General features: G+C 35.1%; 1 protein-coding gene and 1 pseudogene across 1 annotated transcript in view; both read left to right on the top strand.

Annotated features, from left to right (window-relative positions):
• UBR1 (ubiquitin protein ligase E3 component n-recognin 1) overlaps positions 1-22,577 on the top strand; it is a 166,626-nt gene that overhangs the window by 98,852 nt on the left and 45,197 nt on the right. Inside the window, exons 28-37 of the mRNA XM_069596070.1 lie at positions 1,285-1,371; positions 2,230-2,411; positions 6,148-6,353; positions 7,740-7,833; positions 8,600-8,749; positions 11,833-11,930; positions 14,511-14,604; positions 15,606-15,754; positions 18,222-18,277; positions 19,572-19,668. Of these exons, the coding sequence (XP_069452171.1) occupies positions 1,285-1,371; positions 2,230-2,411; positions 6,148-6,353; positions 7,740-7,833; positions 8,600-8,749; positions 11,833-11,930; positions 14,511-14,604; positions 15,606-15,754; positions 18,222-18,277; positions 19,572-19,668 (1,213 nt within the window). The remainder of the gene's footprint in view (positions 1-1,284; positions 1,372-2,229; positions 2,412-6,147; positions 6,354-7,739; positions 7,834-8,599; positions 8,750-11,832; positions 11,931-14,510; positions 14,605-15,605; positions 15,755-18,221; positions 18,278-19,571; positions 19,669-22,577) is intronic.
• On the top strand, positions 279-711 carry LOC138444016 (large ribosomal subunit protein eL32-like; annotated as a pseudogene).

Raw genomic sequence — 22,577 nt, 5'->3', positions numbered from 1 at the left:
ATTACATACCAAAGTTCATTGCCAAACTATATGAAAAGCACAAATGTCTGACCTTATAAACATTGGCTATTTTATTCAAATGGCTAATATAAAGTTTTGTTGTAAGTTCCTTGTGGGAGGTTTTCCCTCATGAAACTGAGGCTCTTTCAAAATATAAATACTGTAAGTTTTATGGACATGCTGTCTTATCTCTGAAATCTTAATATTTATTAATAAAAAGAATGAGATATCTCTGCCTGGGCACTGACTGTGGAGGTAGCCATCTCCTACTTGGCCTCATGGCCACTCTCATAAAGCCCAAGATTGTCAGAAAGAGGACCTGAGGGCCAAGAAGTTCATCTGGCACCAGTCTGGCCAATATGTCAAAATTAAATGTAACTGGAGAAAACCAGAGGCATTGACAGTGGGATGCCAGAAGACTCAAGGGCCAGATAATGTTGGGAGCAACAGGGAAACAAAGCACTTGCTACCCAGTGGCTTCTGAAAGTTCCTGGTCCATAACATTGAGGAGCTTGAGGTGCCACTGGTACGCAACAAATCTTACTGTACACCAAATCTCATTGTACAAACAAATCTGTCTCCTCCAATAAGTGCAAAGCAGTTGTGGAGAGAACAGCCCAGCCGGCCACCTGAGTCACCAATCCCTGTGCCAGGCTGTGCAGTGAAGACGAGTGCACAACACATGTGCATGTTGTGTCAATAAAACCGTAAAACTCAGACATGAAAAGAGCAAGATAGATCTGTATAAGCTACTTGCAAACACCCCTAAAGATAAATGAGTCAGTGAAAATGGAAAGTAGAAAACAACATATAATAGTAGGATCAGTTTTTATGAGACTATATATAAAGAAATATATATTCTAATTTTTCTTCCTGCAAAGAAATGCTAATATCTTTAAATTTAGTTGATTTGGGCGAGAAGGACTGGCATCAAGAAGAAAAGATTTCACTTTCCATATTATATCTTTGTCTTTATGTCTTTGCACTAGCAATGTTACTTGAAATTAAAAAAAAAAAATTTCCCTAGAAAATAGAGGTATGCTTATCCTGCAGACTGATTCTGCTGATTTTTGCTATCTTCAAACTTCTTAGCTGAATTGCTACTTATTATGTATTTATATGTATGTGTGTATGCATGTGTGTGTGTGAGTATGTGCATAAACAGCTTAAGTCAGAGACATTTGGAAATGTGACAAAATCAGATGAGTGAATTTTTCTGTTCTGCTCAGTTTAACCAAACTTTAACCAAACTTTTTTTTTTAACATTTTATCTGTTTTTCACAGATGTTTGACACCGTGAAGCGATTAAGAGAAAAATCTTGTTTAATTGTAGCAACTACATCAGGATCAGATTCTATTAAGAATGATGAGGTAATAACATTATAATGACGGAAATATTCATCTCTGTCTTTGAACCTCACTGGCATGAGGGAGCTGCTTCTGTTAGTTACAAGGAACCTATTTATTGAAAGGTATATAGGAAGAGCAGAGGAAATTGCTTTTCAGTGGAGCTCTGTTGAAAAATACCATATTTTATTAATTTTTGAAGTATTTTAATATCAGAAGTTGGAATGTCTTACATCCATGCCTTCTTATTATCTAATCAGCAGCATTTGTAGTGGAACACAGGATTATGGTGTGTCTTAGATTCAATAAAATGCAGCAATATTTAGGTTATGAATTTTTCCATAGTATAATGAATCAGGTTTTGAGGATTCCAGTCTTAAAATTGTTGAAATATTTTTACTTGTGGTTATTAACTATCTTTTCTAAAAGAAAAACACTGGTCTTAAGTTAAAATAAGTAAAAAGACGCCAATATATCTCAGTAATGTTGTTAAAATTCTCATTCTTAGCAGTGGGTCTAGGAGTAACACTTAGACATCACCAAGTTGATTTTAAATTGATTAAATGTCAGTCGTTAAATGGTTGACAGGTGATTCAGAATTACTATTTAACTTTGTTTTTTAATATACCTGTATTGAATATGAAAGGCAGTTTGTTAGATATTTAAGGTACTTGGCCTTTTAAGTTAAAATTTTTTTTAATGAGTTAAATTATTGAAGTAAACAAAAGAGCAGTTAGTTGTAGGATGTGATGAAGCCTGTATGTTGATTTTAAGACATCAGATTGAATCTAGGTTTACTATAGGAAATTTTTCCTAAGTGAACAGTATATGTAAATTTCAACAATGGATTTTACCTAATTTTTGTGATCTCTTAATACTCAGATTACTCATGATAAAGAAAAAGCAGAACGAAAAAGAAAAGCTGAAGCTGCTAGGCTGCATCGCCAGAAGATCATGGCTCAGATGTCTGCCTTACAGAAAAACTTCATTGAAACTCACAAACTCATGTATGACAGTACATCAGAGATGTCTGGGAAAGAAGACTCCATTATGGAAGAAGAGAGGTAAAACAAAGCAAAACCAAAAATTAGCAGTTCACTTTTTCTTGGAGGAAAAATTACATATTCACTTTTAAATAATGTCTTTTCAAAATATATTTTAAAGTAAGCGCAATTACACTACTTTAAGCTAGCAAAGACACAGTGAAACCTCTTAGTGGATGTAATTTTATGTTGATACACAGTTAAAGTATTCAGTAAAGTTTGTCAGGAACCTTTACACACAAAAAGATATGAAGATGGAAATAGCAAAGATCAGCTCCTGTTATCTTGTATACGAGGGCTTTTTTAGGTGCATTTTCTAGTTCATATATTCCACCTTATTTTTATATGAGTTCCAATAAAAATGACTGCTGTTACTATAGAATGGGAAAAAACAAAAACAGCTCTTCACCATGTTAATTTTTCCTTTTTTCTAAAAAAGAAGACAGTGCTTAGAGTTATAGTCATGGAGAGCACATTGGAATATGTGTGCATGTGTGTGCTCAGCTGCATCTGACTCTTTACAACCCCGTGGACTGTAGCCTGCCAGGCTCCTCTGTCCATGGGATTCTCCAGGCAAGAATACTGGACTGGGTTGCCATTTCCTCCTCCAGTGGATCTTCCCGACCAAGGAATGGAACCCACGTCTCTTGTATCGTCTGCATTGACAGGCGGATTCTTTACCATTGCACCACCTGGAAAGCACATTGGAATGAGAATTAGTAAACCTCGTTTTCTGACTGTATGACAATGGTGTGCTCTTAGGGAAATGAATTAACTTTCTGAGAGCAGTGCTTTGTGGGCTGTTACTTATATACAGTAAGAAAAGGGAGGAGGCAAAATAATGGTACTTTGAAAGCATTCTAATTTAAAATATTGAAAATACCTTCAAGTTGTGGATACTTTTAGGAAATTGTACTTTTACAATAACAGGAACATTATGCTATACATAATACATCTGTAATCCTGAAGCTGAGCACCCTGGCAAAGAATCACAAAGATTATTGACTCAATATTTTAAAGATTAAAATATGCATATATGATGGTAAACTATCCTGGGATGACAACAGTAGTAAAACTAAAAACTAATACAAAATTTAAAGCAAGTAAAAGTCCCAGCCCCCTCAATATTACATATTAACAATATAATATTTATAAAATAATGAACAAGAGACTATTGTATATTTATTTAAATGAGAGGTTTAAGCAGAAATGTACTCAGAATTAATTAGTGGCCCTAATGCTTTAAGAATCTTTTTATTGCCTGATTGATTGTACACATAATATATGTGTTCTCATTGAGAACAATTCACAGTAACACAGTAAGTTCCCTTTAACCATCCTCTACATTCCTGGTCCTTCACCTATAGCCATTGTTATAAATAACTGTTGTTCTAGGTGTCTTTCTACACATTAGTAAGCACGTGTATGTGAATAATAATGAATCTTGTTTTGTGTGTTTTAGTGGCTTTTTAAAATTTTATCATACTTTGTCTGCAGCTTGCTTTTTCACTCTGTCTTTTAAATCTTTTTATGTCAACACTGATAGATCTAGAGTGTAATTCTGCGTCATTCTTCACAACTGCTGCATAGTATTCCATATTATAGATATCCATTATTTATCAGATTTTGGACACAAGGTGTTTTTCCTCTTATTTCCCAATTTTCCCATATTACAATGTGTCAGAACATTTTTATTTGTCCCCTTTTGCAATTCTACAAGTTCTTCTCTAGGGTGGAATCTATTAAATGAAAGGACTGGGTTATAAGTATTTAAAATTTTAATAGATACTACCATATTGCCCTCCAAAGTAGTTTCACCAGTTGTCTACTCCCAGCAGTGTATGAGGAGTTCCTATTTCTTTCATTCTCACCAATACTTAAAATTATCAGCACTTGAAAATATTTGATATAATCAAGATTATAAATTTGTGCTATTCTGAAATTCCCTGATTAGTTAGTACTAGGTTGAGCATCTTTTCTTACGATTATTCACTAGCCTGTTACATTTTGTCTTCCAAGTATCCTTTGCCCATCTATTTTGGGTACTTTACTTTTGTCTTACTGATTTCTAGAAGTCCTTTAAAATTATAGATATTAAAATTTGTTCCGTGTTTCCCATATTTTTCCCTGTTTATTTAAAATTAATTATGAAATTTTAGCTATAGCAAATTTTCAGTGTTAATGAAGAGAGATTTGTTGGTTTTTTAGAGTTTTAACTGTTTATATCTTGTTTAAGCAGGCTTTTCCTATCCCAGGATAACAAATATATTTTCTTGAGTACTGAATGAAATCCTGCACTCCTTTCTGCCCTCCTTCAGAGATACTCTGGTTATCTTATAAGAATTTTCACTGTGCTGTTACATACAAATATATGTAGCCATGGAATGTGTCATTCAGCCTTTTGTTTTATTTGCATAAATGGCATTATGTACATATCATTCTTCAGTTTCCCATTTTAATTTAATATTATGTCTTAGAAATCTATATATGTATGTTCACACATATAAAACGAGCTCAGTGGCATTTGGGCAGCAGTTCTTTTCATAAATTGCAGCACGTTTAGCATCTCTGGCCCTTCATCCTTTAACGTCTATTAGTGTACCCTAGGCCTTCAGTAACCAAAAGGTTAACTTTACCCACATGTTGCTGGATGCCTCCTAGAATGTAGGACCACACCTAGATGAGACCCACTTTTTAAAAACTGCATAGTATTCTGTATTACATAATTTCACTTACATTGATGACCATTTCATTTATTTCCAGTTTGTTCGATGATACATAATATTTCAGGGAGCTTCTTGTGCAGATAGATAGGCAGTATTATGCAGCATGGCCTGTGAAATCAGATCATCTAGGTTAAATCCTAGCCCAGTTACTTCCTAGATGAATCATTAAGTAAGCCATCTCTAGGCTTCAGTTTCTTCATCTGAAAAACAGAGATAATAACAGTACCTACCGTATAGAATTGTTGGAAGGATTCAATGAAGTAGCATAACTTTTAAAGTATTTGAAACAATGCCTCATTATAATTCGTGCTTTGTAAATATTTGCTCTTGCTTATTTTATTATTATTATTGTACACACTGAGTGCATCTTATGAATTGCTAAATCATTAAGATGTATGTTTTTAATTTTAATAGCTACCAAAGTAGAATAGAAACTTAAATGCCTAATAAGTGGGAAAGAATAAAACTGTTATGGCACATAGAGTGAGGGTGCTGTACAGCCATTTAGAAATAATGTTTCTGAAGCAATTTTTATGATATGAAAAAACAACTAAGATATAAGTAAATAAAGCAGGACACAGACTCTATATAATGTGATCTTAATTATGTAAAAAATATTGTAACTGGAAAGCAGACTGGAAGGAAATATACAAGTGGTTATTTCTAGGTTGTGAGGGTATAATGCTTTTTGTTTTCTTCTTTATACTTTTCTAGACTTTCCAAAATTTCTTAATAAGCATGCATTACTTTTTTAATATCAGTTAAGTATAATGTATGTTCTACTGTGTGATCTGCATTTTTTTTTTTTTTGCACTTTGCAACACAGAATGTATTTTCTAGTAAGCAAATTAACTGATGAAAGTCAGAAAAATGGGGGAGGGGTGGATTTTAAGCTAATATTTCTAAGTATAATTTTTATTTTATTATTTTTGTTCTTAAAGTTCTTGCCCTACAGTTACTTAAAATCTACCAGAATATAAAGACAGGTGACCAAAACATGTGTCCTCATTTCTGGTCGTTTCTCTTGGTAGCACCCCAGCAGTCAATGACTACTCTAAAATTGCTTTGGGTCCTAAACGGGGTCCATCAATTACTGAAAAGGAGGTGCTGACATGCATCCTCTGCCAAGAAGAACAAGAGGTGAAAATAGAAAATAATGCCATGGTATTATCAGCCTGTGTCCAGAAATCCACCGCCTTAACCCAGCACAGGGGAAAACCCATAGAACTCTCAGGGGGTATGTATTTATTAAAATGTCTTTTTGACCATTTCTTTTCTTTCCTGTGTAATTTGAAAAATTACTGTCTGAAAGAAGTTTGGGAGTGAGGTTGTATTTAGCCTTATTTGGTCAGATCACAATTTACCCATTTGTAAAATTCTTAAGTTTTTACATACCAAGTTGGCTCCTTTGTCTATTTTTTAAATTTTTGGTTAGCATAGGGCCACATTGCTCATTCTGTCTGTCTGTCTAATCCTTCCATCTCCATTTGGTTTTGCTGAACCATTGAAAGTAGGAATTCATGGCATTTCATCCCTAAATGTTTCCACATGCATTTTCTAAAACTAATCTATCTAATATTTTTTGTCTACCATACTGGGTATAACATTTAAGAAAATTAATAATTTGGGAATATCTTTTAATATAAAATCCATATTCAAATTTCCCCCAACTGTCCTCAGAAAGTCTTTTGTATGTATAGCTAGACTTTTTTTTTCATTTAGGATTCAGACATGTTTCATATGTTGCTTTTGTTATGTCTGTTTTAATCTAGAAATCACTTGCCTTTCCTTTTTTTTTTTTTGGTGATAATAAGTTTTTTGAAGAATGCAAACTAGTTAGTTGTCCTGTACAGTGTTTTACATTGAGGATTTGTCTGATTGTTGCCATGTGATTAGGATCTTGTTAAACATTTTCTTGGCTGGAGTACTAATTAGGTAATGTGCTGTATTAAATAACTCTTACATCACATTAGGAGTTATCTGCTTTAATTTTTAAATACCTTTGAAATAATAAAAATGATAAAAAAGGCTAATGTTTTCTTTAAATTAAAAGGATCTTTTATTATTATGAAGCCATTGGAAAATACAAGGAAGCAAACATTTTACTGTATTACCATATTTATACCACAGTTGTGAAAAAAGGCTAACATTTAATGAATACTCACTGTGTGCCACTGATTAATACTCACTGATTAAGTGCTTTCTGTGTATTCACTCACTCCTCACAACAGCACTATGATCTAGGTATCAATATTTGCTTCTTTTACAGATGAAGAAATTGTACTTGAATCATAGAATATCACTTCAACAACCAAGATAATGCAACTTGAAATCTAATGAAACCAAAATAATGCAACTTGAAACTTATTGTTAAGATAAAAATGTACATTATGAATAGTAGTTGTCGTTAATCCACACTAATCATACCTGAAGTCTAGCTTTATGTTTTCCTCTTTTTACTTAACTATTATGAATATGTATCCTACTACCCTGATATTCTCGAACATTCTTAAGAAAGTTTATGGTTAGAATGTTAGAAGTGATAACCTCTTTTTTGTTTGGTTTCTTTTTATCATTGTGGAACAGATGAATATATACCTTATATTTTGTCTTTTTGTATCAGAAACCATGGACCCACTTTTCATGGATGCAGACTTGGCATATGGAACTTACACAGGGAGCTGTGGTCACGTAATGCATGCAGTGTGCTGGCAGAAGTAAGTTGTCCTTCTGACATTTTCTTGAAAGAAGCTAGGAATATTGAAGTTCTCTAAAGGCCACAAAAAGGCATGTTTTCTCATGTCTTCTTTTCTTCTTATTTGAGTAATTGAAGCAGTTTTAATTATTAATTTTGTTTGCATGATACTCATTATAGTATCACCCTTTGAAATTAGTGTATAAATATTATCAACTTAAATTTTTCACTGTACTTTCTTTCCCAAAGGAATTAGTCTTTCTTTACCATTATTTGGATAAAAAGTAGTTATCTTTATAAAAATCTGATTCCCCTCAAAACATACAGTGAAAAATATCTCTGAGATAGAATAGGACATGAAATTCTAGTTATATGTCTGGAAGAGATAAAAATACAGAAGTATTTTTCTTGGGAAATATTTTATATCAGGTTTACCTTTTTGGCATCAGATTAAAATACATGATTTTCCTATAATTGCACTTACTAGTTTGCTTGGTCATTGGAAACAGAGGGACATAGTGTCTGTATTGTATATCCCCATGCTGTTGAGGCAAGAGACAGGTTTATCAATATAATTCAGTAAAACTATTTTAAATTTGTTTCTGCCCTGATGTGTCCTCCAGTTTACTCCCAAAAGAATGGGCATGCTATTTCTTCTGTAATTTGTGTATTTTTGCATGTAGATTCTAAAGATGTTTATTTGGGCAAAAATTCCACATGTTTTCACTTGGATTAGAGCAAAGATACATGTGTAGTTTCAAATGGACCTGTGTCTTGGAATTTTGCAGGTATTTTGAAGCTGTACAGCTGAGCTCTCAGCAGCGCATACATGTTGATCTTTTCGACTTGGAGAGTGGAGAGTATCTTTGCCCTCTATGCAAGTCTCTGTGCAATACTGTGATCCCCATTATTCCTTTGCAACATCAAAAGATAAGCAGGTATATTTAAATTAATGTTTTGGTTAATTTTAAGTTGTCTTTAATCTTTTTCATTGTAACTGTTTTGATTAGATTATGAGTTTTTCTTTCTTTTTTCTTTGCAATTTAAAGTAATATACTAAATCAATTTTATTACTTGGATTCAACTTTTAAAATATGATAAAAGCCCCAATTTTTGATTTCTAAAAGAACTGGAATGTTTATTGCATCTTTCTTTTAAGAGCGATTAAAGCAATAGAACTTTGCTTCTCTATCTTAGCTGTCACAGAAGGAAAAAAGTTGCAAAGAATATCTATTCCTTTCTTAGAGTACTTTGCCAGCATTAGAGTTGCTATTTGGGGTTTGGTTACTCTTCAGATCTTTGTATTATTATTTTTATTCTATTTTCTAAAGATCCAAATGCTGTAGTTGTAGAGATATGGACAAAATGTTAACTATAAATGTAAATGAAAACAATATGTTCATCTATGAATAGTTCTTTAGTTTTCAGAACAAGTTTTTAAACTTTTGTATTCTGACCATCTGTGAATGGAATTTAACAGCAAATATCTATTAGTTTTTTATGACAGGTAGAACACTTAATTGTTTATTTCAAAATTCTCATGATTCTACATGATGATAACAGTACTATTAATATTTATTATTGTTGCTATTAGTTTTTTTTAACTCAGTGAATTTGTAGTGATAGATATTAGTTTTTCTCAAGAAAATTATTTTATTGATAAAACACTTAACGTGGTTTCCCCAACAAAAGGTGGTAGGATTGGAAGTCAGGTCCAGTAAGTAGTTGCTCTGTCTCTACTATTCCATGTCATTAGAAAACATAATTTTGAATTGTCTTCTACTTAGTGTACTAGGACATAGAATGTCATCTTTTAGGAAGAAGGTGTCATCAGAAAGATTTATCTTTTATTTGTTGACTAACATGTAAGCATTCTATGCTATATGTTTTTTTTTATTCTTAATATAGTCTAATGAAGTAGGTATTGTTATTCCCATTTAAAAATGAGGAATTGGAGACTGTGAGTGGTTTTTACTTGTCCCAAGACAGACCAAAGATTTGAACCTAGACCTGACTCTAAAGCCTCACCTAACTACACACAGGTTGGCTAGTGGTAAAGAACTCACCTGTCAATGCAGGAGACCTGGGTCCAATCCCTGGGTCAGAAACATCTCCTGGAGAAGGAAATGGCAACCCACTCCAGTATTCTTGCCTACAGAGTCCCATGGACAAAGGAGTCTGGTGGGCTACAGTCCATGGGGAGTTGGACATGACTTAGTGACTAAACAGCAGCAATAACCACAACCATAAACAAAAATAAATCATAGTAAAATAAAGTCACAACTTCTTGTTAGCCTGTGCAAGCCTATTTTACACAGTGGTTTCCCAAGTAAGAATTATTAATATGTAAATTATTCTCTAAAGAATATTCAGCACTTTCTTTCCTTGTATCTTTAAGAATAGGATGTCTCAGGGCAGTCCTTTCTAAAGTTAGACTGATCCTTATAGGTAGGTCTCTTCAAGCCCTGGGACACTTGTAGTAACAATTTAAATCTGTAGTAACAATTTTGTTACTTAGGATCTGAAAAAAAAATAATTATACATAACATTTTTATTAGGCATTTGAACTTACCTGTATAGTAGGAATATATTTGCCTCTTTTGTTAGAAAGTCCTTGTGAGTATAACCTGAATCCCATGGACAGAGGAGCCTGGCAGGCTATAGTCCATGGGATCACAAGAGTTGGACATGACTTAGCAACTAAACCACCACCAAGATACTGAAGTTAAGGGCATATAAAAAACCTTATCAAAGCTAATAAGCTAGCATTTTTAAAGAAAATTGATTATAACAAATCCGAGTATACTTTCATTTCTGAAAACTGAAAAAATTCTTAGGTCAAATTTGTGCCCAGAGATAAGAATTTTGGCACAGTTCGTTGTATATTTTGACTTCACTTAAAACTATCCTTTAAGTAAACAAATTTCTACTTTATAGTTCTTTTTAATAACTCCATTTCTGGTCTGCCTTTGTTGTTAGTTTGGATCAAGCTCCTGTGCAATGGAATTTGTATTACAGAGAAGAGAGACCAACGATAAACATATAAATATGGAGTATTGAGTACTGAGAAATAGTGTGAAAGACTAAACTAGAATCATAAAGAGCCAGAGGACAGACCAGTGCATGAGGTTCTTTATAGACCAAGTCAGCAGGGAGCTCCTCTCTGAGATAGTAACACTTGTTCTATGTCACCGGTTCTATTCTCTGAGAGAGACACCAGTTCTGTTCTCTGAAAGAAGAGAATTCTAAGCACAGGCAACACTGAGAGCAAAGACCCTGAAGTAGGAACATATCAGCATGATGGAGACATAGCAAGAAGGCAGCAAGTTCAAGGCACAGTAAGAAGGCAGTATGCTTGGGATGCAGCAAGCAAAGAACCAGATCCTAAAAGGTCTTATGAGCCAAGATTGGAAATTAGAACTGTGTTTTATGTGTAATGGAAAACCATTGGAATGTTTTGGATAGGGAAGTGATATGATATGATTTACATTTTTAAAATCGTCCTGGCTGTTGTTTGATGAATACATAGATAATAAAGAAACACCATCGTGGAAGCAGGAAGAACAGCCTACTGAAGCAGTCCAGGTGAGGAATAACGTAACTTGGATTAGGGTAATCATGAAGGAGATAGAAAGAAGTGATCAATTGGGGATATATTTAGCAAGTAAAACCTAAGACTAGCTGATAGATTAGAATGTGGGGTTTGAGGGAATCATATACATCAGTGATGACACCTAGTTTTTGACTTGAGCAGCTGAAAGGGTGATTTCACTTACTGACATTTTTCTGTTGCTTCCAGGAAATGGGTATAAGGGTGTTATCTTATTCTTTGTACTTTAAAATTTCTTCTCCCTCCCAAAACTGCATTTTTAGACACGTGTGTTTCTATGACCTAGGAAGCTAATCTGGAGGAGTTTTACTTTTTCATACAATTATTTATCCACAGAAAGACCCTACAAATTCAGCTTTTCAGTTTGACCTGTGCCAATGGCTTTAATAACTTTCAAATATCAATTTTCAGTGAGAATACAGAACCTCTTGCTCAAGTTTTGACCCTGGAACGATGGATACAGACTGTTCTGGCCAGAATAACAGGTTATAATATGAAACATGCTAAAGGTTTGCTTAAAATTATTTTATATTTAGCTGCGTGAGATTTAAGTGTCAGAATCTTTTTTTTTTTAAGTACTTTTTGCTCTAAAATACGGTTTGCAAATACAGATTCATTAAATATTAGAAAATAGAGATTTCCTTAGGCCAAGGGGAGGAAGTACAAAGCTGAGGACTGTTTAGTATAAGCAGTGAGTTTCCTGGGGGTTTTTGTTCCTCCTTTATTCCCCAGTTCTGACCCTGGCATAGCCTGAGACACAGAACTATGCAGTAGACATGAACAGTAAAAAACCCAGACGAGATGCCATCTTTCTAGCCAGAGAACTTGAGAAAAAGCTCCTCAGAAGCTGGAGAGTGTACAGGGAATTCCTGTTGCATGTGTTTTTGTTTTGTTTTTTTCTGTTTTGGCTCTTTCCCAAGGCCATCTCCAGTCATGGAACTGCACTGCCGTGGTGGCCACATAGACATCTAAAATCCCAACAGAAAATCAGTCTTACTTGCCAAAAGAACTGGGAGAAATGGGACCACTGTGTTCCAAAAACTGCAGGGTGAATCCTCTTTTCTTTTTTTAATTCCCAGTTAGGTGTTTTTGTTTCATTTTATTTTAATTTATTTTTTTGGCCATACTACTCAGCATGTGGGATCCTAGTTTCTTGACCAGAGATCAAACCTGTGCCCCCTGCATTGGAAGTGTGGAGTCTTAGCCATTTCTTTGCCTCACAGCTCCATCCCAAGGTTAACTCTAGTCATGTGAATCTGCATGACAGCACAGGGGACTATAAAGCTGAAAGAAATTGATCATTTTGACTAAAGGAAATGGGAAACAGGGCCCCTTGCAGCTAGAGAGAATAGGGGGAAATCCCAGAGAGGAGAGCACTATGAAAAGGAATCTCCTCCTTTTGAGACCAACACAGGTCCAGAGCTCACCTCCAGCCTACACAGGTACAGAACAGGCCCAAAGAAACAGCTTTGAGACTGAAACTACATTAAACCACCACTCAAGTCCCAATCTAAGTTCTGAGTAGTACATGTACTGGCAGACCCAAACAGCTTAACAAAGGCTCTGAAAACTAACATTGGAACCACCACTCACAGAGTGAAACAAAACTTATGGAACCTAATTGGGTTGGTTGCCTACTAGAACAACAACAAAAAAGGTACATTTTTCCAGAGAATTTTAATGCAAGCCTTTTTTTTTAATGGATATTCAAAATATCCAAGACCCTGATGCTGGGAAAGATTGAAGGCAGAAGAAGAAGGGGACAGCAGAGGATGAGATGGTTGGATGGCATCACCACCTTGATGGACATGAGTTTGAGCAGGCTCCTGGAGCTGGTGATGGACAGGGAAGCCTGGCATGCTATATTCCGTGGGGTCGCAAAGAGTTGGACACGACTGAGAGGCTGAACTGAACTGAACTGAATCCAAAATTACTCAAGGTACAGAGAACCAGGAGGATCTGACCAACTCTCAAGGAAGAAACAATCAACCAAGTTCCAATCCTGAGATGTTTAAATGTTGAACTTTTCAGACAAAAAGTTTAAAGCAGGTTTATAATGATGAAACATGAATTAAAGATGAACACTCATGGAAGTGAATGGAAAGACAGAGGTTCTCGGCAGAGGGGGAAAAAAACATATATATGTAGAAAAAGGACCAAACGGAGATAACAGAATTGAAAGAATACTATATGAAAAAAAATTTTTAACTGAACGGGCTCAGTAGTAGAATGGGAGGTGGTGAGATAAGAATCAGTGAATTTGAAATTAGATAAGGGAAATTATGCAATGAAGAATTGACAGCAAAGTGATGGAGAAAAACACGTAGCCTTAGGGACATAGGGAGCCTTCTTTTGTTCCCTTTAACCCAATGTTTTGTGTCATTGAAGTCCTGAAAAGAAAAATGATGATACTGAAAAAATATTTGAAGGATTTATAGCTGGAAACTTTACAAATTGGTGAAAGACTTAGATTTATAAATTTAAGCTCAGTGAACCTCCAACAGATAAAATTAAAAGCATACCTAGATAGGTCATACCCAAACTTCTGGAAACCAAAGATGAAGAATCTCAAGAACCACCAGAAGAAAACTAACTCATTGCACTTGTGGGAATGACAGACTTCATTTTGTTTAGGCTTAGTATTCACCCAAGGTCTTAGTAATAGTCACTAGCAGAGCTGGGATTCAGACCCAGGCAACTTGTCTCCTGATCTGTGCTCTTATTCACTAAAGTATGCTGCCTTACTAACAGAGTACTATGCATTCACTAAAAATAGAAATAAAGAGGGACAGTCACTGATGTGGAAGATATATATGGTCTTTTAATGAAAAATCAAGATACACAATGGTGCTAGAATTATCCTTTTAAGAAACAAAAATCTACATGTGTAACATTTATATGGAGAATAGAAAAATATCACCCTCATGCTGTCTGATTATCTGGGTGGAAATATTTTGAATGATTATTTATTGCTTATTAGCATTATCCAAATTTTCTAAAGTGATTGTATGTAATTTACAAAAGCTTTAAAAAGTATGTGTCACACTAAACTCCCATGATTTTTTTTCTTTTTCCTTTTAATTTGTAAGGAGAAAACCCAACAATTCCAGTCCTGTTTGATCAAGGAATGGGTGATTCTACTCTTGAGTTCCATTCAATTTTGAGTTACGGAGTTCAGTCTTCGTAAGTATCTAAACAAGAGAAGTTTGTAAATGGTTGTGAAAATAATAGTGAAGAACAATTCTTCCTTCCTTCCTTCTTGCTTTATTTGTGAAAGTGTTTTGTTAATCCCATTTTTATCTTGTTGCCATCTCCCTAGAGTTTTATTTGTGCTGATATTAAGTGATTTGAGATAGAGTAATATGTATTTAATATGTGTTAAGACAAACCATGACTATAATTAACTATTTTTAACCAACAAAAATGCTATCTTTATATATTTCCACCTATAGGAAGAGCAGAATTTAAGAGACTTAAGTTAAAGTCGCATCTGACTTGCCCTGTGACTTCTAAAAAGTTTCAGGTCACTCCACCCCCACTGCAATTCCTTTTCTTGTTTGTAAGATTGAGACAGTGGTCTCCTAATTTACCTCATACAGTTATTGAGAAGATATTGATGTGAAGACACTGTGAAAAATACAATGTATCCAAACCAGATACTATTATTTAATGAATAATATCTCAGGTTCATTTTTCTAGTTGTGATCCTTATTTACATTGTATATCCCATCACTACTGAAAATACTTGTTACTTGTTACAAATAGAAGTTCACGAAATCAGGAATTATCATTGCTAATATATGAATTATTATATATAAACACAGACACACATACACCCCTATCAGCACAAAAGTACTTCTTGGTCCCTTTTCATATACTGAAATTTATGTCAGATATGTTTCCTCTGATTTTTAATCCTGTCTCTAACCTGTTCTTAATTTGGACCTCGACCCTTTCTGCTGTGATCATTTACTGCATCTTTTACAAGAAATTATCTAGGTCATTACCATTTTGTCAGATACATTTTTCTACCCATAGGAGCTACAGTTCTGCTTTCACCATTTTTTTCTTAATGAATAAACCTTCAAAAGAAGTTAAATTCTTGCTTCAGTATCTAAGTGGACTTCTCAGTAGGTAGCCCCTTTACTAAATCCTTATTTAAATTTTTCTTGTTTTATTTTTAGGTTAAATTATTCTAATAGCATCAAGGAAATGGTCCTTCTCTTTGCCACAACAATTTTTAGAATTGGATTGAAAGTGCCTCCTGATGAAACAGATCCTCGAATCCCCATGATGACCTGGAGCACATGTGCTTTTACTATCCAGGCAATTGGTAAAGCCTATAAGAAAACTGGTTTGGAGCTTTTATAGAAACAGAATTAACATTGGCTGATCAAATATTGTTCCTTTTCTCCTACCCTAATGGTCTGGAATACTTTGACTTGTTTAAGGACGCTTGGTATATCGGTAGATTAGGTGGCATGATGCCATTTAGTTATAGGATATTTTGTTTTGATCTCTTTTAACTACAAAAATGGGCATACGTAACAGAAAACTAAATATACTTGAACAGCGTGAAGCAAGCTGTATTTAAAAGGTGGCAATATAACAATGAAAGATACGAGAAAAAGCAAAGGAAGGAGAATCAGCCCAGAAATATCCAGTGATTTTTATTTCTTTTACACTTTGAGAGGAAAAAGAAAGGTAAACCAAACTACCTAAAAAATTACCAGGAGAGAGAAAGGAAGACTGAGGTGGTCAGGAGAAAGATTAACAGCAAGAAACCTCCCAAATCTGAAGGGAAGCCTACTGTTAGATTCTCTGCCGTGGTGAAAGCTTCTTAGAGAAAAGTGTATCAAATCAACAGGTTATACACCTTACATTTACATGGTCTTAGGTCTCATTAAAGCTAGGGGAAATGAAGCAGTGAAGAATCACTCAGATTTTTAAAATAATATATTTGCTTATGACAGTCAGAAGATAAGAGTACTACATGAAAAACATTTAAGAATTGTAATTCTTTCATATTGTCTTTAAGCCAGTTTCAGACCTATTTTCCAGTATTTTTGGAAGTTGTTTTTAATGGTTCTACCACATTTTCCTCATTTAAGTAAAGTTTTGTAAAATGACCCTGTCTCATGATTTGAAGTAAGTAGCACAAAGCTACTTCTTTCACAGACCCTTTCTGCATGCCAGCATTAGTCTCTGTGAACAGATTTTAGGAGTCATTTCCAAACCTGTCAGACTTCAATTGTGGGTAAAAAATAAATACACAAGTTTATATTTACTGTCATTAAGTAAAAGGAGAAAAGGGGAAAATGAGGTTTAAATAGAATCTGAACAATTTGATATGAAATATTAAGCATTCTTTTGGAGTCATGATCTATTAATTATCTGCAGATTGCCAGTAAAGGTACCTTTACACTTGACTATTTGGGGAACACAAGCATTAGGAATTGGAGATTTTTACTTAGGCCTTGAACATTTTTAGAAGTGACAGTTTTGTCATAGAATGGATGAGGAGTTCATTGGAGAATAGGATTGATTCTTCATATGTGTTTCTGTAACAAAGTAATTGGAAATTATTTGATTAATAGAGTGTTATATTGCTTTTGCTATAGGGCTTTTTCCATCCAGTGGATATAAGGCTGTGCTTTATTCCTAGCACATAAACAGCTAACTTATCTCACTCCCTATGGGTGTGGAGAGGCATATGCAGGATGTGTTGGCATAGTTAAGAAAAATAGTTGAGGGTCTATTAGAGGGTCTATTCAAGACCCTCTAATCAAGACAGAGGGTCTTTTATTACTGTCCATTCAAAAATGGAAAAGGATAATAGGAAATAAGCTTTCCAGCCTCATAGATGTGTTTGCTGCCAAAGATGAGTGAAAATAAGTGATTCAGTAATATACCCTAGCCAACAAGGCAAAATATATTTCTGAGCTCATGGGTTTTTTGTATTTTCAACTTCACCTTGTTCTATCCTATAACTCTAATTCTTTTTTAATAGTACTTAACAATAAAGCTACTTACATTTGTTTTATGTATTTTTTTAACAAAATAGGTTGCAGCTATACTTTTAAAATTAGGGGGGTTTTTGCAGAGAAAGACAAATACTGTATGTTTTCATTTATATGTGCTATCTAAAATATGAAACAAATAAACCAATATAGTGAAACAGACTCACAAAGGACAAACTAGTGGTTACCAGAGGGGAGAGCGGTAAGGGTAGGAGCAAAATAGGTGAAGGAGATTAAGAGGTAAAGACTACTAGATATAACATTATTATAAGGAAGTAATATAATACTTACAAGGAAGTATATTTAAAGTTACAAGGAAGTAATATAAAGCATAGGAATATAGTCAATATTTTATAATAACTTTGTATGGAGTATAATCTGTAAAAGCATCCAATTACTATAAACCTGAAACTAATATTGTAAGTCAACTATACTTCAATTGAAATTGTTTTTTCTTTTTGCATAGAAGAGATGTTAAAAGGAGGCTAAGTAAAGCAGAATGCTTTGTTTTTCCCAGGTGTTCTTTATAGATTGCTCCACGGGTTTTATTATTTATAAAAGCAATTTGTCCATGATCTACATTGCCTCTGTAGTATCCTCTCACTCAAAAATGTGGAAATCTTGGCATAGACTTAAACATGAAATTTTGAAGGGGAAAAGTACAACGCACTTTTCTGTTTGGTCAAAAATAGAATTAAGGAACATCTGATAGCTAGAAACCAAGTATACAGTTGTAGCAGTATTCAAAATTTATTACTTTTCTTATTCTTGCTCTTTGAGAAAACCTGTTGGGAGATGAAGGAAAACCTTTGTTTGGAGCACTTCAAAATAGACAGGTATGTAGTCCAACAGGGTATACGTGGTGTATTTTTTTAGGGAGTCCTCAGTACATTTACCATTTAAAAAAATCTTTATTCACTTCTTTTTCTGTAAAAGCAGAATTCTGTTTTGGTTTTTTTAAAGCTACTTCAAACTCAGGAGATGGAAAGGCCAACAATTATGCACTTTGGAGAGTTTATTCAGTCTTGGTGGTTAAATGTAATTCACAGATTTCTGGTGATGCTTGGTTACTTTTTATCCCCCTCTCCATTTATTTCCAAATCAGAACCCTAATGTCTCCTATATTTTCCTTCTCACTAATTTTGCATCATCATGTAACATCAAGTATTAATGCTGGCTTAACTCCAAATAAATCTTCATACTGAACTCCAGAATAAAACTAAGCCATAACTCCTTCATGGGCAGATTCTGATTCTATGTAACTATACTCCTGCCTCAGGCCTAAGCCTTATAACTTTGCTGCTACTGCTGCTAAGTCACTTCAGTCGTGTCCGACTCTGTGCGACCCCATAGACGGCAGCCCACCAGGCTCCCCCGTCCCTGGGATTTTCCAGGCAAGAACACTGGAGTGGGTTGCCATTTCCTTCTCCAATGCATGAAAGTGAAAAGTGAAAGTGAAGTCGCTCAGTCGTGTCTGACTCTTAGCGACCCCATGGGCTGCAGCCTACCAGGCTCCTGCGTCCATGAGATTTTCCAGGCAAGAGTACTGGAGTGGAGTGCCATTGAACTTTGGGGACCCTGCAAACAATACTTAAGAAGTATGCTCAGTAGCCTACTTTGAAAACAAACTGGGCAACTGAGGATTCCCTAGACCACTCACCTAGCCATTTTCCTCTTATTTTCTGACAGCTGGCCCAGGGGATTTGGAGTCCACAACGTGCTTCCCTAGAGTTCCCATCCTTCCATCCGGGAAGCAGATTTGTTCCCTGAATTCAGTGATTTTCTGCCATCATTTTAGAATTTCTACAAAGACATGTATTTGCACAGGCCTGAATAGAATGATGTAGGCCAGACATTTAAGAGAATGACTCTGGGGAAAATGACTCCTTAAATGAGATTGAGATGATTGTATCTTTAATACTTCTTTGTCATGGGAAAATCTATTACAGAATTCAGTGAGATTATAAAACTTCTTAGAAGTATTAAAAATATCATAACTAACTTTGCAGTAATGTAAAGTATATAGTAAGTCTACACTAGTTCTTACAGAGTAGGATTGGTTTATACAGTGAATGTCTTAGGTCTTTCATCTTCACTTATCTTTTTATCTTCCCTTCTCTTACAATCTAGCATAATGGTCTGAAAGCATTAATGCAGTTTGCCATTGCACAAAGGATTACCTGTTCTCAAGTCCTGATACAGAAACATCTGATTCGTCTTCTATCAGGTAGAGTCTTTTCTGAATTACATTATTTGCATGTCTTTTCCCATTGCATTTCTGGCAGTGTATTAGGAAACAACAACACATTACACTAATGTCAGACACTCATTACCACAACCTTACAAAAGAAAAAAACAAAATACATGGTTGCCCTCTAATACCTACAATCTTATTTTTAAAACCAAGTGTTTTCCAAATGTTGTCAACTTGTATCCCTTATACCCACCCAAGGGCTCTTCACACCAACATCCACAATCACTGATATCCTTAGTATTGATTACTAGTCTCTTGAGAAACCTGTATGCAGGTCAGGAAGCAACAGTTAGAACTGAACATGGAACAACAGACTGGTTCCAAATAGGAAAAGGAGTACGTCAAGGCTGTATATTGTCACCCTGCTTATTTAAGTTCTATGCAGAGTACATGATGAGAAACGCTGGACTGGAAGAAACACAAGCTGGAATCAAGATTGCCGGGAGAAATATCAATAAGCTCAGATATGCAGATGACACCACCCTTATGGCAGAAAGTGAAGAGGAACTAAAAAGCCTCTTGATGAAAGTGAAAAAGGAGAGTGAAAAAGTTGGCTTAAAGCTCAACATTCAGAAAATGAAGATCATGGCATCTGGTCCCATCGCTTCATGGGAAATAGATGGGGAAACAGTGTCAGACTTTATTTTTTTGGGCTCCAAAATCACTGCAGATGGTGATTGCAGCCATGAAATTAAAAGACGCTTACTCCTTGGAAGGAAAGTTATGACCAACCTAGATAGCATATTGAAAAGCAGAGACATTACTTTGCCAACCAAGGTCCGTCTAGTCAAGGCAATGGTTTTTCCAGTGGTCATGTATGGATGTGAGAGTTGGACTGTGAAGAAAGCTGAGCACCGAAGAATTGATGCTTTTGAACTGGGGTGTTGAGAAGACTCTTGAGAGTCCCTTGGACTGCAAGGAGATCCAACCAGTCCATCCTAAAGGAGATCAGTCCTGGGTGTTCATTGGAAGGAATGATGCTAAAGCTGAAACTCCAGTACTTCGGCTACCTCATGCAAAGAGCTGGCTCATTGGAAAAGACTCTGATGCTGGGAGGGATTGGGGGCAGGAGGAGAAGAGGACGACAGAGGATGAGATGGCTGGATGGCATCACCAACTCAATGGACATTAATCTGCGTGAACTCCGGGAGTTGGTGATGGAGAGGGAGTCCTGGCGTGCTGCAATTCATGGGGTCGCAGAGTCAGACACGACTGAGCGATTGAACTGAACTGAACTGATGTCAGTCTGGCTAGAAAAGGGAGCAGTAATGTGGATAGATCATTTTAAAATGTCATTTTTCTGGTGTGTATCAAAGTCATGTAAAAATGATAGAAGTGTTAATTATGGTAATCCTAGACTGTGGTTCCATGTATGCCTTTTTCTTTGAGAGACAGGCTATAACAGCTGAGTTGGGTTTTGTTTTTTTTTTCTTTTTAGATTCTGATAAGCTAGAAATTAGCTAAGCTCATGTGATGGTCTCACTGTAAAAATAAAAAGAAAAATTAGAGGTTATGCATAGTAGAATGATTTGACTTTCATTTTGATTATCTGCATTTCCATTTAGGTATTTGCACCACAGCAGCTCCTTTGCATTTAAAATAGGTCAAGCTTTAAAAACCCTCGTTACATCTTTTGTTCATAAATTACATATGTCACAGGTAAAGAGGTTTAAGCTTACAATTCAATTCCTCAGTATGTTTCTACCAAATAAGAGAGCCATTCTCTCTTTTTAAGGTTTAAAAGAATGCATAGTTTTCTAGCTAGAAAACAGGCTTTGTTTCCCCAAATTGACCAACTATTCTACCCTGAAAGTCTGCCTTGAAACAGGTCACCTTCCTCCTTGTTGAATCTCACAAACTTCTTAGGGAACTTTTCCTGGGCAGCTTTCAGTTATTCTAATGACATGGGGGTTCCATGGCTCCATTCAAAGCTGTCACCTAAGTTTCATTAGAATTTCCACTGTGCTAACCTTTTATATTTTCAAGTTAATTTCCAGCTATCTCCTGAATTAACCTCATGCTAGTAGTAATCTAACATTAATGCTGTTCCCTAACTACACACTTAATTTTTTTTTTTCCTTTTTTCATTTACTGTTTTTTCTTACCGATCAGTTGTACAGGCCCAGAATTTTGCACATATTACACATGCTTCTAGTTCTTAGGACCTTTTCCTGTTGTTAACAGTTTATGCTGTTTGTATAGTAGTATTTTGGTTTTGCTTTTTAAAAATTTTTGTTATCTCTTTTCATTTCAGTTATAATTTGGAAACCTTGTTTTACCAACACTTCCAAATAGTCTTCTTGCTTTTACATTCATCACAGATTATGGGATTTGTAACTGTTGATTGTTGTTCAATCACTAAATCATGTCCAACAATTTGCGACCCCATAGACTGCAACATGCCAGGTTTCCACATGCCTTCACTGTCTCCCAGAGGATGCTCAAATTCACGTCTGTTGAGTTGGGGAATGCTGTCTAACCATCTCAATGTTTTAAACACCTCAAAACAAATACCAAGCAAGGAGACTAACATCATCACAGATGGCAGAAACTGAAATAATATTGCATAATGTCTAATTGACAGTAACTAATAAACTTGATGTTCTTTTGCTCTGTAATATATCTTTGTGCCTTTATGTAAAAGTTTGTCATGTGAAAATTTATTAGTGAGAACATCTTTATTTGCAAAGTGTTAGGACTGTTAACTCTGTGTAGAGGTACAAGATATGGTCCCTGCCATTGTAATACTTATGATTGAATTAAAGAAGCAGAACCTCTGTGAAAACTCACACTATAAAATAGACAAATGGTAGATGTATTGTACAAATATGTGCTTTATGAATTGAGACAGAAAGAGACCAATCTGGGGGCTCTGCTGTTTT

This window comes from Ovis canadensis, chromosome 7 (assembly GCF_042477335.2).
Source record: "Ovis canadensis isolate MfBH-ARS-UI-01 breed Bighorn chromosome 7, ARS-UI_OviCan_v2, whole genome shotgun sequence".
In the NCBI taxonomy this organism is placed as follows: domain Eukaryota; kingdom Metazoa; phylum Chordata; class Mammalia; order Artiodactyla; family Bovidae; genus Ovis; species Ovis canadensis.
The sequence above is the reverse complement of the archived record's forward strand: the minus strand, read 5'-3'. Positions and strand labels throughout refer to the sequence as shown.